Here is a 17,920-nt window from a genome sequence, read left to right on the forward strand (position 1 = left end):
CCCCTGGAGAAGGAAATGGCAACCCACTCCAGTACTCTTGCCTGGAAAATCCCATGGACAGAGGAGCCTGGTGGGCTACAGTCTATGGGGTCTCAAAAGAGTGGGACACAACTTAGCAAATAAACCACCACCACCATGGCACCTGCAATCTAATACAAGGATTAAATCATGTGCAGCTGCTGGTGGTTTTCAACACCCCTGGAAGGAGTTCAGGGTGGAGAACAGAAATGAGGCACTCTGTACTCAGGGAAAATTTGGCAGAACAGGTCTTCAGACAGTGAGAAATTTTCAGGAGCTGATTTTATGAGCCTAATTCTTATAGCTCCTCATATCTAGAAAAGCACTAAAATCTATCACGGTGATAACTGCTCCTCGAAACTATCAGAAACCTCTGCAAAAATATGCATTTGGTTGCATGTACTCCCCCTTCACCAAAATCATATATATACTGACCTTCCCCCTACCTCTTTGGAGCAGTTTCTCAGAGCTGTCTGAAATGCTGTCTCCCAGGCTATAGTCCTCATTTTGCTCCCATAAAGCTAACTTGCAACTCTCATGAAAAAAGGAGTACATCAAGGCTGTACATTGTTACCCTGCTTATTTAACTTCTATGCAGAGTACATCATGAGAAATTCTGGGCTAGATGAATCACAAGCTGGAATCAAGACTGCTGGGAGAAATATCAACAATCTCAGATATGCAGATGATAGCACTTTAATGGCAGAAAGAGAAGAGGAACTAAAGAATCTCTTGATGACAGTGAAAGACGAGAGTGAAAAAGCTGTCTTAAAACTCAACATTCAAAAAACTAAGATCATGGCATCCAGTCCTATCACTTCATGGCAAATAGGTGGGGAAAATATGGAAACAGTGTCAGATTTCATTTTCTTGGGCTCCAAACAATGTGGACAGTGACTGCAGCCACAAAACTAAACGATACTTGCTCCTTGGAAGAACAGCTATGTCAAACCTAGACTGTGTTTTAATAAGCATCACTTTGCTGACAAAGGTCCAAATGGTCAAAGCTATGGTTTTTCCAGTAGTCATGTATGGATGTGAGAGTGGGACTATAAAGAAGGCTGAGTGTGGAAGAACTGATGCTTTAAAGCTGCGGGACTGGAGAAGACTCTTGAGAGTCCTTTGGACTACAAGGAAATCAAACCAGTCAATCCTAAAGGATATCAACTCTGAATGTTCATTGGAAAGACTGATGCTGAAGCCAAAGCTCCAATATTTTGGCCACCTGATGCGAAAAGCTGACTCATTGGAAAAGACCCTGATGCTGGGAAAGACTGAAGCCAGCAGGAGAAGCGGGCAATAGAGGATGAGACAGTTGGATGGCATCACTGACTGAATGGGCATGAGTTTGAGCAAACTCAGGGAGACAGTGACGGACAGAGAAGCCTGGCGTGCTGCAGTTCACGGGGTCACAAAGAGTGGAACACAACTTAGAGACTGAAGAAGAACAGCAACTCACATCGTGCATTTTTTTAAGTCAGCAACACCCAGGCCGCTCTTTGCTTCCAGACTGCAGCCTCTCCTTTGCCCCGCTCTTTCTCTGGTCAGGCTTTCCTCTCTGCTTGGAATGGCCTTCCTTCTTCCTCATTCAGCGGTCCCTATCAACACTCGACTCCTTCTTGGCCAGCCCAGACACCAGTTTCCTGAAGTCATCCCAAAGTTAAATTCAGCCCTCCCACCATGCATTTTCCTGTTCCCTTTAGTGGCACCTAACATTTCAGGTCTTTAATGTTTGCCTCACGGACATTACCCATGACATGCAAGTCTTAAACTCTGTCCCACCTGAATGCCCACCCTCTACCTCCATTGTGCTGAGCCTAGTGGTTGCACAAAAGAGATATCGGTTATTGCTCTTGGCTCAATATTTGCTTAGTAGCTACTCATTATAGCAGCACAACATCCTCTCAGGGTGGCTCTTAGATGAGATTTCCTAATTCAAACCTAGCCTTACTACTTTTCAGCTACAGGAGTCTTTCCTTGCCTCAGTTTTCTCATTTGTAAATGGTCGTAATAACAAAGCATGCCTTGTTAGATTGTCACAGAATTAGTGATGTGCCATATGGGGAGTGCACAGTGCTATCTAGGTAAGCATTGCTCACAGACATTAAATTAAAAAAAAAACTAGAGCTAAATAAATACATTTTAAAACACACCCTCTAAATCACAAGCTAGAATTCTTTGAAAATAATTATAAGCAATGAAAACTATAAATATAAATACTGTAAATATGAATAATATAAATTAAAAAATCAAATGAGCAATGAAATAAACAAAATTTGCTGATTACAGATACTGAGGCTTATGGCCTTGTTTTCTACTGCATTTATACTTTCTCTTTAGGTAGGGGATCAATTCATTTGGAGAAGGTATGTTGCAGGTGTATCAGGAAGAGCCACACAGATCCTGTGTAATATATGATCACTTCCCAACCTACTGGTCAAAGCACTGGAAATACATCTGAACTGAAACAGCCACACTGAACAATGGGGGCTGAAATGTCTTATTCAGCTCAACATCTCTGGGCCCCTGAAGTCCCTAAGAGGAAAAGTGGCTCAGGCCAGTCTGCCTTGACACAATGGAGACCTTTCAGATCTGGGCATTTTTCTCCACATGCTACATGTGTATAGAAACAAGCAGTATAAACCAAATGAAGCACTCCCCAGCTGGAAACCTCCCAGTGGTTTTGTCATCAGTAAAGAAGAGTCAGAGTCCTTCTACCTCTCAGGCTTCAGGGTCTCACAAGTCCTCTCCCATGCCACTCTATCTCCTATCCTTTCTTATCCCATATCTGCTGTTCCCTACTCCATTCCATCCACACTGTCCACTCTGCTATTTTTGGAATCTGACCATCAACGCCTGGCCTGGAGCCTTTGAACTTGAAGATTTCCTGCCTGAAATCTCCCCACATATCCCTTTCCTCACCTACTGAAGCTCTCTCTCAAACGTTCCCTGTCCAGTGAGGCCCTCCCTGCTGAGATCACAGAGAATTGCATCCCTTCCCCCCACACATCCTCTACAAGGCTCCTCCGCCTGCTTAATTCTCTGCTTAATTTTCTACATAGCACTTTTCACCATCTAAGTGCATGAAAGTGTTAGTTGCACAGTGGTGTCTGACTCTTTGCAATCACATGCACTGTAGCCCACCAGGCTCCTCTGACCATGGGATTCTCCAGGCAAGAATACTAGAGTGGGTAGCCATGCCCATTTCCAGGGGATCTTCCTGACCCTGGGATCAAACCTAGGTCTCCTGCACTGCAGGCAGATTCTTTACTGTCTGAGCCACCAAGGTAACCCTAACCTACTATCTAGTGTTTTTGTTGATGTTGTTCTGGTTTGTATATTGCCTCTTATAATCCAAAGGTAAGTTCCAAAAGAGGAGATAGCTTCACTGTGGTCATCATTAGCATACTACAACCTACAACAGTTCTTGGCACACACTGAACACTTGATAGATATTTATCAAACAAATGAATATTTACATTGCAGGGTAGCTTATCAACAACCTGAAAAAACTTAAGGGGACTGGGGACTTGCATTCATTGAGATCAAATGAATCACTCTATCACAGATCACTCGATCTTATATTTTGAAGGCTATAGTTTGGAAACTCTTATTAATTTGCATCAGTGGTTCTCCAGTCCACTGGTAGTGATTCTGCTCCAGAACATTTGGGAATGTCTGCAAAGGTATATTTGGTTATCACAATAGTGATGGGTGGATGGGTACTACTGATATCTAGTGGATAGAGATCAGGGATGCTGCTAAACTTCCTACAACACATAGGAAAGAACCACAGCCAAGAATGATACATCCAGCAATGTCAGAGGTGCTAAGGTTGAGAAACCCTGAATCTGATTTCTGAAGGGCTTCCCCAATGGCTCAAGCAGTAAAGAGTCTGCTTGCAATGCAGGAGATACAGGTTCAATCCCTGAGTCTAGAAGATCCCCTGGAGAATCTGAGGTGAGTTGGATGGCAACCCACTCCAGTAGTCTTGGCTGTAAACTCTGATTGAGTCAGAGGTAATTTCTTAGCTCTAACTCCACAGCATACAGTGATTGTATGTTACAAGGGAAGGAGGAAAGAAAGTTGGGTTAACTTGTTGGTATTCTAGAAAGACAGAATACACGAAATGTTAATATATGAAACAAAGGGAGTTTAATAAAGATATGAAGTAGTATTCAACCAGGCTTCCCTGGTGGCTCAATGGTAAAGAATTTGCCTGCAATGCAGGAGACCCAGGAGATGCAGGTTTGATCCCTGACTCAGGAAGATCCCCTGCAGAAGAAAATAGCAACCCACTCCAGTATTCCTGCCTGGAAATTTCCAGGACAGAGGAGCCTGGGGGGCTGTGTCCACGGAGTCGCGAAGAGTCAGACAGCACAGGAATAGCTGAGCATGAGCGTTTAAGTGTTCACCCTTCAAGGTATCCAACATGCTACTAAGGATTTACCTACTAAAACAAGAGGAGAAATGTCCAAAATATGTTAGAGGGAAAAAGAACACTAAATTCTAAAGAAGAGCCCTGCTTTCCTGTACTTTTAGACCTCCTTAAAAATTGTGCCCCATGTTCTTATCACATAAAGTCTTCCAGGAATAACTGACAAGTCATAATAAAAAAAAGGAGGGGAGTCCCAAATCACCGTGTCCTCTCTGAGAGCTGGCATGGCCTGCGGCTAACGGCTCAGAACATTTGGCAGCAGGCGGATCTACAAGGGAACAGCTGCTCCGCCACAGTCTTCAAGTCACGTCAGGGATATGAGAATTCGGGGAGAAATTAACCAAGCAATCAAAACGAAAAGAGATACTGAGACAGCGCCCTCCCCTCTGTAAACACCACGTGAGCTGGTCTAATCTCGTGGATAAATTACAGACTGCTCTAACACGCGCTAAGAACTGTGGGGAAATACATCTTTGGGAAGAAAAAAATAAATCCTTCTTGACTGATAAAGGTTGTAACAATTCTACTATACACTGTATGAATGACTGGATGAAAAACTGAAATTCCCTCCTCTGGAAGAGTATATAAATGCCCACTTAATAGGCGAATTCAGATCCCAGCTTTCCACGTTGGCCCATGTAAAGACATCATTTGGTGCTTTCTCCTCTGAATGTTATAGGGTATTTTTATCATTTAACTTTTAGCTCACTCTGACACATAACCTTTTGCTTTTTCGAATATTCATTGATCTATTTATTTGGCTGCTCCAGGTCTTAGCTGCGGCATGCAGGGTCTTTAGTTGTGGCGTGTGAACTCTTACTTGAGGAATGCAGGATCTAGCTCCGTGATCAGGGATGGAACACTGCACCGAGTGCAGAGTCTTAGCCACTGAACCACCAGGAAAGTCCCCGCATTTACCTTTCAATGTATGCTCAGTTGCATCTGACTCTCTGTGACCCCAGGGACCGTACGTAGCCCACCAGGCTCCTCTGTCCATGGGATTCTCCAGGCAAGAATACTGGAGTGGGTTGCCATTTCCTTCTCCAAGGGGATCTTCCCAACCAGGGATCGAATCTGTGTCTCCTGCATCGCAGGCAGATTCTTTACCACTGAGTCACCTAGGAAGCCTACCTTTTAATGGGACGATCATAACAGTTCTCTTTCTTCAAGAGAGGCTCTCTGCTTTCTTCCACAAATTATTTTTGAAGACTGAAAACAAATATGACTGCCAAAAAGCCCTACCCAGTGGCTCCGTGGTAAAGAGCCTGCCTGAAGTGCAGGAGATGCAAGATCAATCCCTGGGTCGGGAAGATCCCCTGGAGGAGCAAACAGCAGCCTGTTCCAGTATTCTTGCTGGGAAAATTCCACGGACAGAGAAGCCTGGTAGGCTACAGTCCATGGGGTCTCAAAGAGTTAGACACGACTGAGCGACTCAACACACACACACAAAGGCTGACAACTTTTGAGAAAGTGGTCTTTAGTAGAATTGAGAAAAACTGTGCAATTACCAGCAAGTAATCTTTGAAGAAATGGGCAGGAAGAAGGTAATAAAGAAAAATATGTATGTTCTTCATTCACCAATGGAAAATCAGTCATAGATGTGTGTTCCCAGAAACCAAAGTGAAACTTCTATCTCAAGATGGAAAGAGCCAGGGTGGATTGAGAGACTGGTCAAAATATCTTGGATGGTTAAATCAATATGCAATTGACACATTCAGAGAGAAATTATGTGACTTTCCATTGCAAATTACTGGAAGTACTGGAGAAGGATAAGGAATAAAACAGTTGCTTCCTGCTATGGCTGGGGGGTGGGGGCGCTTCCCAGGTGGTGCCGGTGGTAAAGAACCCACCTGCTAACATAGGAGAGGTAAGAGACGCAGGTTCGATCCCTGGCTCGGAAAGAGCCCCTGAAGGAGGGCATGGCAACCTACTCCAGTATTCTTGCCTGGAGAATGCCACGGACAGAGGAGCCTGGCGGGCTACAGTCCCTGGCATGCACAGAGTCGGACACGGCCAAAGCAACTGAGCATAGCACAGCACACAGCTGGGGAGGGCTTGCCCCCTCTGCAGACGGACAAAGACAAAGCGATTCTAGATCACAGAAACTTGTCAACTGCAAAATGATTCACATATTGTGTATTAATGAAGGTAACTTACAGACAGCAAGGGAATGGCGACTTTTCCAAGAAAATCAGGAGGTTTATCTCCATCTTCATCAAATACCGTCACTTCCAAAACATCATGGATATCTTTAACGGGACTGAAACGAGAAACACACCATGAATTAGACACAAAAACACACAAGTGAAGGCTGTTCCATGAAGATCTGAAAACACGTTTTCACTAATTAAGTCTGTATGTCCTCAGAGTATAAAACTACCATTTAATTAAATTCCAAAAATTAAATCAAACTGACTGTATTCCCAAACCTTCCATCAGCGAAGATTCAGACATCCATACGGAAAAAAAAAGTCAACTTTTTTACTATGACATTTCCATGTATATGTGTACTCAGGGGTAGCACTGTTAAAGAAACAGGATAAAGAAAGAGAACAGGGGACAGAACAAGGACGACAAAGTGACTTCCAGATGAGAAGAGCAAAAATAAGATTTTCTTTACTTTAAACTAATGAAGAATTCCCTTAAAAAAAAACAAAGGTAGTCAAAATCACTATTTCCCAAGATCCCCTGAAAGCATCCTATGGTAGAAACACAAAATACTAGAAGGCCATGCATATTCACATATTTAAAAATTTTTCAATGTTGACCAGAGCCAGACGTCAGCTATAATGAAAACACGGAGCCATGATCATTGGCAAAGTGTTGACCAAACAAGAGACTCTTGCAAACCTGGTTAGCACAGTCAACCTCTTCTCATAGGTCCCCATAAACATTCTGCTTGGGAGCTACCAATTCATATTCACAACAAACTATATTATTTTAGTTATAGGCACAGATAAAGCTCCTCAGTGTTGTGAGGCAGTATGCCACCATGTCACCCAGATTCAACAATGGGTGAGCCTCCCTTTGATGGCCAGGTGCCTTGAAATCTAAAGCAACTAGGAAGATATCCAGTTTCCTGAACACCCGAGTCTAAAAAGTAGGCATCACTATAGAGTAGGTCATTCAGACAAGCTGGAATACAAGGGGCCTTGGGGAGTCTTCAAGGAATCACACATAATCTGTATGTTCCAAAAGGCTCTGGCAGAATGCAAGCACTCTGATTTTAAAATACTGTTGTACAATATAAGCTCCTTGAATTTTAAGACACGTCTACATTTGTAATTTCCTTTAACTCAGGAATGAAATAGTCTCGATATATGGAAGCTTTCTTCTGCTCACAGATTAATTGAGTCACTAAGAGACCTACTTTACAAATGCCTCCTATAACACTCTTGCAGTTCCAAACGGTCTCTTCTATTATTAACACTATACTCTATAAAATGAAAGCATAAAAGGTTTTCAGAAGGAGAAAAACAATAAAATTCCTTCTTTGCCCATAAAAATGGACAGAAAATTCCACTCAAGAGCCCTAGACTGCCCTACACATATCAGGGATAATTGGTCTCTGAGTTAAAGCTGCTCTTTGATATTCCAGGGGCTAAAGTACTTACAATGTAAAAACTTTGTTCCACTCAGGGTTGAGGTTTTTGTAAATGGTATGTGTCTGAAGTCGGTCATTTCCTAACTCCAACAAGCAAAAGGGATCACTCTTCCCTGCAAAGAGAAAATGGACAAGGGTCAGAGACAAAGGAATCTTCATGGTCAGAAGCAAATGAGTCTCAAAAATGACAGAGGCAAAAATGAACAAAAATCATGCAGGTATTTTTTTTTAATTATTATTCAATCCTAAAGGGAACCAACCCTGAATATTCATTGGAAGGACTGATGCTGAAGTAAAGCTACAATACGTGGGCCATGTGAGGTGAACAGTGGCTCACTGGAAAAGACCCTGATGCTGGGAAAGACTGAAGGCAGGAGGAGAAGGGGACGACAGAGGATGAGATGGTTGGATGGCATCATTGACCCAGCAGACACGAGTTTGAGCAAGCTCTGGGAGACGGTGAAGGACAGGGAAGCCTGGCGTGCTGCAGTCCATAGGGTTACAAAGAGTCGGACACGACTGAGTGAACAAAAATAATATTATTAAAAAAATTTATTTTTATGTTGGAGTTGATTTATAACATTGTATTAGTTTCCATATATCACTGTGATTCAGCTACACATATATCTACTCTTTTATAGATTCTTTTCCCATTTAGGTTATTACAGAATATTGAGTTCCCTGTGCTACACAGCAGGTCCTTCTGGATTATTTTATATGTAACAGTGTATATATGTTAATCCTAAACACCTAATTTATCCCTCCCCTCACCTCAATCCCTTTGGCAACTCTAACTTTGTTTTCTAAGTCTGTGAGTCTGTTTCTGTTTTATAAATAAGTTCATTTGTACCACTTCTTAAGATTCCACATATTATAGTCATACAATTGTGCTAATAAAGAACAGACATGTGTTTGCCAAGGGGGAACATGAGAGAAGGACGAAGTGGGAGTTTGGGGGTAGCAGATGCAAAGTATCATACAGAGGATGGATAAACAAGGTACCCGTGTAGAACACAGAGAACTATATTCAATATCCTGTGACAAACCATAATGAGAAAGAATATGAAAAAGAAGAGTGTGAAACAGCATGAAAAAGATGACTATATATATAAAACCATCACTTGGCTGTGCAGCAGAAATTAATATGGCACTGTAAATCAACTATACTCCAATTAAAAAAAAAAAAACCACCTGTGCTTGCTGAAAGATCAAAGGTGAGCCTCTCTTTTTAGCAAGTGCTGTAAACTCCGTGTGGGAAAGCCAGGTGTCAGGGAACTTACAGGGCTGGGACTGACATGTAACCCCCTTGGGAGCAACGGCAACACAGGATTCCCAAGAGCAGGTGCCGACGTGGCGCGTGACAGGGCCCGAGTTTGTGTTTTGTTTGAAAACAGAAGCGCATCTCTGTTTCCTTTCTAAATTCTCTGAGGGAAGATAATTACTTGTCTACAACTGCAAGTCTATGATAACTGACATGCTTCTACAGGGTGATGAGAGAAATGAGAAAAACTGTAATCACGGCTATTTTGATGGCTCAACGATAAACAATCTCCCAATCTCTGGGTTGGGGAGATCCCCTGGAGGAGGAAATGGCAACCCACCCCAGTATTCTTGCCTGGAGCATCCCATGGAGAGAGGAGCCTGGCAGGCTACAGTCCACGGGGTAGCAAGAGTCAGACACAACTTAGCAACTAAACCACCACCATGATGGCTATTTAGCAGTTAAAACTCTGCTCTGGAATTGAGTGGCCACACACACATCTGATCTTAGATATTCAGTAAATGATGAGAACACACATGGGACACTTTTGGTGCTCAGAGACATGGAGAAGTCTAATTTCACAAGGTAAATTCAACATTTTTTATCTTAAAAAATAACGAGGCTTAACCTTTACTTCTCCCAAATCACTTCTTCTTCTATCCTACCTCATATGGCTTCCAAAAGAAAAAACAAGACAAAACATTAGAAAAACCAGAATCCAAAGGGGAACCCAGAGAGTTACCAGGTAAGAAGTCTCCCCTTTTGTTCAGCTTGACAGAGGGATCTAGAGAACCGTCAGGGTCTCTGACATCCATAGGATGTGAACACATGGCCAGACTCTGCACACACAGGCACTCTCTAAAGCAGTGTATACTGAATAAATTGGGGGCATAAAGACAGATATACCTCCAACAAATGGCCAAGGAATCCAGACCAAGGCCTAACACAGACACTACTCAGGCCACGTGACCTACTGGCTTATCATTCAGGTCATTGAACCTACATCCAATGCTGTTAATAACCAAGGGCTCCGAGGTGCTGCACGCCTTAGAGAGACACATGTGCAGGAACTCACATTAACATATTTCAAAACCAGAAGACAAGAAGAGCAGCTGCCTGGCTAAGAGTCAGCATTAACGGGAGATTCCATTCAGCTGACTAGTGGCCTGGACACTTATATGACTGGCCAGAGCTTTTAAGCCAAGACTATTATCTCAGTGGCCAGTAGACAGGGATTGAGCCGTGGACACAGATGAATGTGTCGGGTTGTCAGTTACAAGCAGTGGAAAGGATCCCTGTCCAAACTTAACAGAAAAGGAATTTGTCAAAATAACGGCAAACAGCTCTCAGGATCAGTCAATCCTAAAGGAAATCAACCCCGAATATTCATTGGAAGGGCTTTATGGTGAGGCTGAAGCTCCAATACTTTGGCCATCTGATGAGAAGAGCTGACTCACTGGGAAAAGACCGAGATGCTGGGAAAGATTTAGGGCAGAAGGAGAAGGAGGCAGCAGAGGATGAGGTGGCTGGATGGCATCATCAACTCAATGGAGATGAGTTTCAGCAAACTCTGAGAGAAAGCGGAGGACAGAGCAGCCTGGTGTGTACTCTTCATGGGGTCTCAATGAGCCGGACAAGACTAGCGACTAAACAACAACTCAGGATTGGTGCACAGACTGGAAATTCGGGTCTGAAGTTACTGGAAACCAAAGGCTGAGGGATACTCAGGCACAGAATCTCAGTCAACCTCTCTTCCCAGGAAAACTGGCCTCACAGAGATTTCTGATCCAGGCCCTAAATGTTAATGTTTAGTAGCTTAGTCATGTCCGACTCTTTGAGGCTCCATGGACTATAGCCCACCAGGCTCCTCTGTCCATGGGATTCTCCAGGCAAGAATACTGGAATGGGTAGCCATTTCCTTCTCCAGGGAATCTTCATGACCCAGGGATTAAACCCACATCTCCTGCATTGCAAGTGGATTCTTTACTGCTGAGCCACCAGGGAGCCCCTCTAAGTGCAGCTGCTTCTAATATGTATTCTCCAAGCCTGCTCCTTTGCCTCACTTGATGGAGATATAAAGGGACTGCCCTGCCTAGCAAATCCCCATCTCCTAAATTCCAGGGCTCAGAAGGAAGAGCATACTGGCTTCCCACTGAATGCAAGCAAGTCAGAACCCCTTCTCCAAAACATACGAGAGAAGCACCCCAGTCCTACAAGGGGTTTCAGATGTTGAGCAGCCCAAATCAAACACACACAAATCTATCTATCTTCATTTTTAAAAAGTCTTGCTTCTTTAAGAAGTTTTTTACTCAGACATGAAAAAGGGAGATAATGCCATTTGAAGCAACATGATGGCCCTAAGGATTATCATATTAAGCAAAGTCATATAGAGGAGGACAAATACCATATGATCACTTATATGTGGAATCTGAAAAAATGATACATTTCATAATTTTCCCATTTCTCGTTGTGGCCTTTTCTACCTAGAGAAGGTCCTTTGGTATCTGTTGTAAAGTTGGTTTAAAAAAAAAAAAGATACAAATGAACTTACTTGCCAAACAGAAATAGACTCAGGGACATAGAAAGCAAATTTATGGTTACTAAAGGGGATGGAAGTGGGGAGATAAATTAGGAATTTGGGATTAACAGATACATACTGTTTGTAGGTACGTATGATGCGTGCTCAGTGGCATCAGACTCTCTGTGACCCCATGGACTGTAGCCCACCAGGCTCCTCTTTCCATGGGATTTTCCCAGCAAGAATACTAGACAGGACTGCCATTTCCTCCTCCAGGAGATATTCCCGACCAAGGGATTGAACCTGTGCCTCCTGTATTGCGTGTGGATTCTCCACCACTGAGTCACCTGGGAAGCCTATTCATACTAATGAATCAGATAACCAACAAGGACCTGCTGTATGGCATAGGAACTATGCTTAATACTTTGCCATAATCTCTAATGGAAAAGAATCTGAAAAGGAATGTGTGTGTGTGTGTGTGTGTGTGTGTGTGTGTGCGCGCGTGTGTTTAACTGAATCATTTTGCCGTGCACCTGAAATACAACAAGGTAAATTAACTATTCTTCAATTTTCTTAGAAAGTCAGGTCTTACTCTGGGGCTGTGTCACAGGGTACGGGGTGGGCGTTCGGTGAGAGGTACTTCACAGTGAAGAAGGTCACGGCATCTCCTGAATAACTGTGAACCTGAAAGGACCCACATGCTCTTGGCTTAACACTCTGGTAGACTATGCTGAGCTCCTCAACCCAAACTGAAAACAGTTATTTAACCGTTCATCGGACTGTTGGGAGGTGTCAGGGCTGCTCCTCCGGAGACACTGACATGACATTCTGTCAGCGCTGGCTCGGGGAAAACCGTCTGACACTTTTACTGAAAGCCCTGAGGTTCCCCCCAGCAGGGCATCAGGGGCCCGGCCTGTGCCGGTGGGCTGAGCCCTGCCCACCCCGCTATCAAGCACACACTCTGCTGTCCCAGGTAATGAGGAACAGACTTCCTTCCAGAAACTGGGAGCTTCAGTTGTGTGTCTCCGAGGACCACACTGCACCAACTCTCTGAAGATAATCCCATCAAAGCTCATTAAAATGCTATATTTATTAATATTCCAGGAGAAACAGGCAGAGACGAGGAGGAAGAAGCAAAGACATTAAAACATCTATAGAGTAATACATGCACCCTTTAGGAATGATTTCTTGCCCTTCAAAGATTCCAGATAGACCTTCCCTAGTGGCCCAGTGGTTAAGACTCTGCCTTCCAATGGAGAGGGTGTGGGTTCAATCCCTAGTCAGGGAACTAAGATCCCATGTACCACAGGATATGGCCAAAAAAATTAAAAATACACAGGTGAGTAGATAAAATTTAAAAAGAAGATTCCACACAGATGGGGGCTTTCAGTAAAATTTAAATAGTATTTTTATCCGATAAAATGATCTCCCATCACAAATGAAATATCCAAATGTTTCCCAAGAGAACCAAGCAAACAGTACCAGGCAAAAGGACATAGGTACACTTGAGTCCGCCCTCTTTTTCTTTGGTCCCCCTGTTTTTACAAGTCAACCATCCAGATGACCTCTCCTGCATCTATATGCCATGTCACCTTGACACGGCTACACCCCTGGTGGTTCAGACTCACGGTGGTGTTTCAGCGTCTTGCTCTCAATAGCCTTTGCTATTTTCAAAAGGCACGTTAAAATCCATTTGTATTCCTCCAACAGCAAGTGGAGGTTTTGCATTTAAATAATTTTACCTTTATATCAGTTACAGAAATTGATTGACAAGCAATGAAAGTATTTGAGAGGTCATATCATTCATCCGACAAATATTTATTAAACTCCCATTCTGCTCTTGGCAATGAACCAGGCCCCAATGTACATGGACCACCAAGTCATTACCTTCAAGGAGCTCTCAGAATAATCAAGTTTTTCAGCAAATGTCACCTTTTCAGTGAAAACTTCCCTCACACCCTCTTCCAGCGGACTGAGCCATTCTCCTCTGTACCTCTGACTGCATGTTGTCCTTATCTCCCTTCTATTGCACATTTGTACATCTCTGTTCTATATTCAGCCTGAATTTCATTTAAAGGACCCGATGCAGGCACAACCAAGGTATGCGTGTCCCCCCTCCCCTGTGAGGAGTGTCCTGGCCCAGTGGGAGGGGGCAGCTGGGGACTTCGGCAGCCAGGGATGGGTGTTGGCTGGAGGGAGCCAGGCTCTCCCAACTCTGGGTAAGAAGCCATGCGTCATGCAGTTCTCCTTTAATCCTCACGCCCATTCTATGAGGTAAAGAGTGTTTGTGCCATTTTTGCAGATAAGAAACTAAAGTTCACAGACATTTAATTTATCTGGCTGAAGTCCAGAAAGATTTCACAGGGGAGGTGAATTCTGAGCAAGGTTTAGGAGGTGGCTGACTTGGCCAGCAGAAATAGGTAGGTCCTTGCTGAGGAGACAGGGAGAGATCAGAGCATTACATTCATTAAGCAGATAGAGACAGATACAGAGAAAGATAGATACAGTGATAGACGGACAGATATACATAGATAGAGGGATACATACATACATAGGGATAGATACAGAACCCACCTGCCAATGCAGGAGATGTTAAGAGACCTGGGTTTGATCCCTGGGCCAGGAAGATCCCCTGGAGGAGGGCATGGCAACTCACTCCAGTATTCTTGCCTGGAGAATCCCATGGACAGAGGTCCATGGGGTTGCAAAGAGTCAAGACATGACTGAAGCGACTTAGCATGCATACACAAATACAGACAGGGGTACACACATACATACACACACACACACACACACACACACACACCGCTAAATAGTGGTGATCAGGAAATGTAAGATACTGGTGGATAAAGGAAGAGATTGGCTGAAAGCCTGGAAGGCCATGAACAGTGCACTTTTTAAAAAATTTTATTTCTTTTTATTTATCCGGCAGCCAGGAACCACCACAGACTGTCAGTCAATACAAGGGGCAGGGCTAGAAGAAAGAATTTCTAGAAGCTAATTTCTGAAGCTAACTGTGGCGCATTACAGCCCAGGCTGGGAGTGTGGATAAGGGCAACAGCCACCCCAGAATTCATTTCCAAAAATCACTCCCTTCAGTTCCATTATTGTCTCTAATCATTTGTTGATAACCCTTACTATCATGTATTTGAGCCAATTCCAGCACTCATCCTGAAAATCTATGTTCTCTCACAACGTACCCACACCATCCATCCTGATCTGACCCCGATCCTACACCTACAGATGTTCCAACCTTGATAAAGGAACATCTGTGCTCCATCCCTGAGCAGCACAGAGGTACGGGGCTCAGCCCTGCCTCTTATTCTGCGTGTGGAATGGCTTCTCCCTGCAATGCTCTCCCAAGCCCCACTTCTCTCCAACAAAATCAAAGACCAGCTAACCTCCAAGACCTAGATCAAGATGTAGCATCTTCAAGGGACTTTCTTTGCCACCTTAAACTCCAGGGAGCTCCCCTCTCAACCTCCTACGATCATTTAGTTTAGGTGTTATAATGCCACATGCTATGATGTGCCTGCTCCTTCCTTCAACAAGTAACTTATGGTTTCCTAAAATGTGGAAAATACTGTGCTGGGCTCTGAGAGGGATCTTAACAGAAGAGAAAATCCTGATCTCTCTTCATTCTGGACCTAACTTTCATGTATGTCCTACTTTCCCGAGTGGGCTGCAAGCATCTCTGATCCAGCTGATGGCCTCGGTGGAGTCCAGCAGACGAGGGCCTGATCACTTCCAGTGGTGGACGTCCAGCTGAAGTGGGGACAGACAGGTCTCGCTTTGGACTATGAAGTCCACAAAGGAAGAGGACAATTTTGCTGAGATGTTGCTTAACTATGTTTCTGATGCTATAATCGTCCAGCACAAACAGAGCAAGAACTGGTGACATGAGAATTTTTCCTTCTTCTAACTCTGTTCCCTGTGAGAGGCTTCCCTAGTGGCTCAGACTGTAGAGAACCTGCTGAAATGCGGGAGACTGGGGTTTGATCCGCGGGTCGGGAAGATCCCCTGGAGGAGGTAGTGGCAACCCACTCCAGTATTCTCACTCAAGCTCCCTGAAATAGCATCATCTGAATTTACCTAACACCTTCCCATGATTCACTCTTGCACCTCCAAAATGCTTGCTCTACACAGCCACCAGAATCAACTAGTATTCTAGTATTGAAGTTCATATGAGATCGTATCACTCCCCTACTTAGAAAGATCTCTAATTTCTTCCCCTGGACCCCATGTTCCTATATAATCCAGTCCCACCTAATACATTAGCCTTCCCACCCCTCAGGGTCACCGTCCTCTGTTCTCCAGTCTCACTCGCTTCTTGCATGTCTTGGAAAAGCCCTGCAGGCTTGGAATGCGCTGTTCCCTCACTTGAAAATGCTTTTCCTTCATCTTTACTGTGTTAACTGCTCCTCATCCCTGATGTCTCAGCTACAACCTGCAGAACACCAGACAGGTGTCCTTTTAATGAACCCAGACAGCCTATTCTTGACCTCAACAGTAGCACGGTCATTAGATACCACTGGGGGGTTAGTAGTCACTCCCTGTGAAGGCGGTGATTAATTTCTCCACACCCTCCCCACCGTGTCAGCAGGGCCCACCACAGGCTCACACACAGAGGCGGTACATTGGCTGAATAAATAAAGATCTTACTAAGAACACAACCAGTAGAACAAGCTGTTAATTCATAGAGCACCACAAATGAACTGAACTCATTCACTCTTAAGGTGCCAGTAAGTTACACATGGCTATATCTCCGATAGACTTGCATCTATCAGAGCTAGATACATCGACTAGAGTTCATGTTCCTTGGCAGACTGTTAAAGCAGATGGCCTGCCAAGGAAGATTTGTATCATTTTTGATGTGTTTTTTTAAAGTTGGTCTTGATTTGGGCTCAGCTAGCCATGAGGTTCTCATGAATTAACAGCATTAAATGACTATTGCTGAGCTTCCTAGAAATTGCAATTACAGTCCGTCCTTTGAAAATGGAGTATCTTTAAGAGGGGAACTATTGTTATGAACACAGCTTTAAACAGCACAATATACAGGAAAACAAACTAGAAAACGGACATGTGATTTAAAAGTCCCAGTGAACAATAACTGTAAGACTATTTCTCTTCTGATACAAGCAGTCTTATGTTTCAAAAAAATAAACCCCCAAAACAACAAAAAACATACTGTTATAATTTATAAAAACTACTCAAAAGAGTATTATAGCATACGGCTGGAATATTTCTATGCTACAATATGGCATCTAACTGCAGTATTTTGGTCAACACTTTCTCAAAACAGAACTTTTACGTACAACAAAAATTGATGAGCCCACAAAAATACTTTATATCAATAAAACTATTATCCATATTACAAAATGTGAATAGAAGCACTAAACTGGTTTCAGCATGAGAATTTTCCACTATGAAGCATATTTTTTCTTTACTTTTATCAATAAAGTCAATAAAATAGAAACAAACAAAAAAATCATAGAGTAGTAACTATAGATTTCTAAAAGTGCTGAAAAGCTATTGTGATTAGCAATGATTAACCAGTGATTAGCAATGTTATTTCCAACATTATTTATAACTCAGCAAAATTATGAACAAAATATCAAGGAGACAATAACCTGTGACATTCCCCATGTCAACTACACTCTAGAAAAATAAATTTAACAAAGAATGGGAATAGCATTTAATGAGCATGTAATAATGTGTATGGTAAGTGCATTTAGGTTTTATTTTGTGTGTTAAGTCACTTCAGTTGAGTCCAACTCTTTTGCTATGGACCGTAACCCACCAGGCTCCTCTATCCACGGGATTCTCCAGGCAAGAATACTGACATGGGTTGCCAGATCCTCCTCCATGGGGTCTTCACAACGTAGGGATCAAACCTGCATCTCTTATGTCTCCTGCATTGGCAGGCGGGTTCTTTACCACTACCACCACCAACTTAACTGTTAAAACACCCATGAGAAGCTAAAGGCTTAAGTGTACCCATGGCTAGAACGTGGCAGAACCAAGATTTGCACACCTATTTCTATACATCTTCTATACCATAGTATGTTGCTGTTGTTCATT

At 43.3% G+C, this 17,920-nt stretch overlaps 1 protein-coding gene across 5 annotated transcripts in view; it reads right to left on the minus strand.

The window, feature by feature from the left end:
• MCTP2 (multiple C2 and transmembrane domain containing 2) overlaps positions 1-17,920 on the minus strand; it is a 254,511-nt gene that overhangs the window by 93,593 nt on the left and 142,998 nt on the right. For all 5 annotated transcript variants that reach the window (XM_043921524.1, XM_043921521.1, XM_043921523.1 and 2 more), the window contains 2 exons: positions 8,071-8,173; positions 6,614-6,716 (listed from right to left, as the gene is read on the minus strand). In XM_043921524.1, coding sequence (XP_043777459.1) covers positions 6,614-6,716; positions 8,071-8,173 — 206 coding nt within the window. The remainder of the gene's footprint in view (positions 1-6,613; positions 6,717-8,070; positions 8,174-17,920) is intronic.

The sequence above is a fragment of the Cervus elaphus genome, chromosome 13 (assembly GCF_910594005.1).
Source record: "Cervus elaphus chromosome 13, mCerEla1.1, whole genome shotgun sequence".
Lineage (NCBI taxonomy): Eukaryota > Metazoa > Chordata > Mammalia > Artiodactyla > Cervidae > Cervus > Cervus elaphus.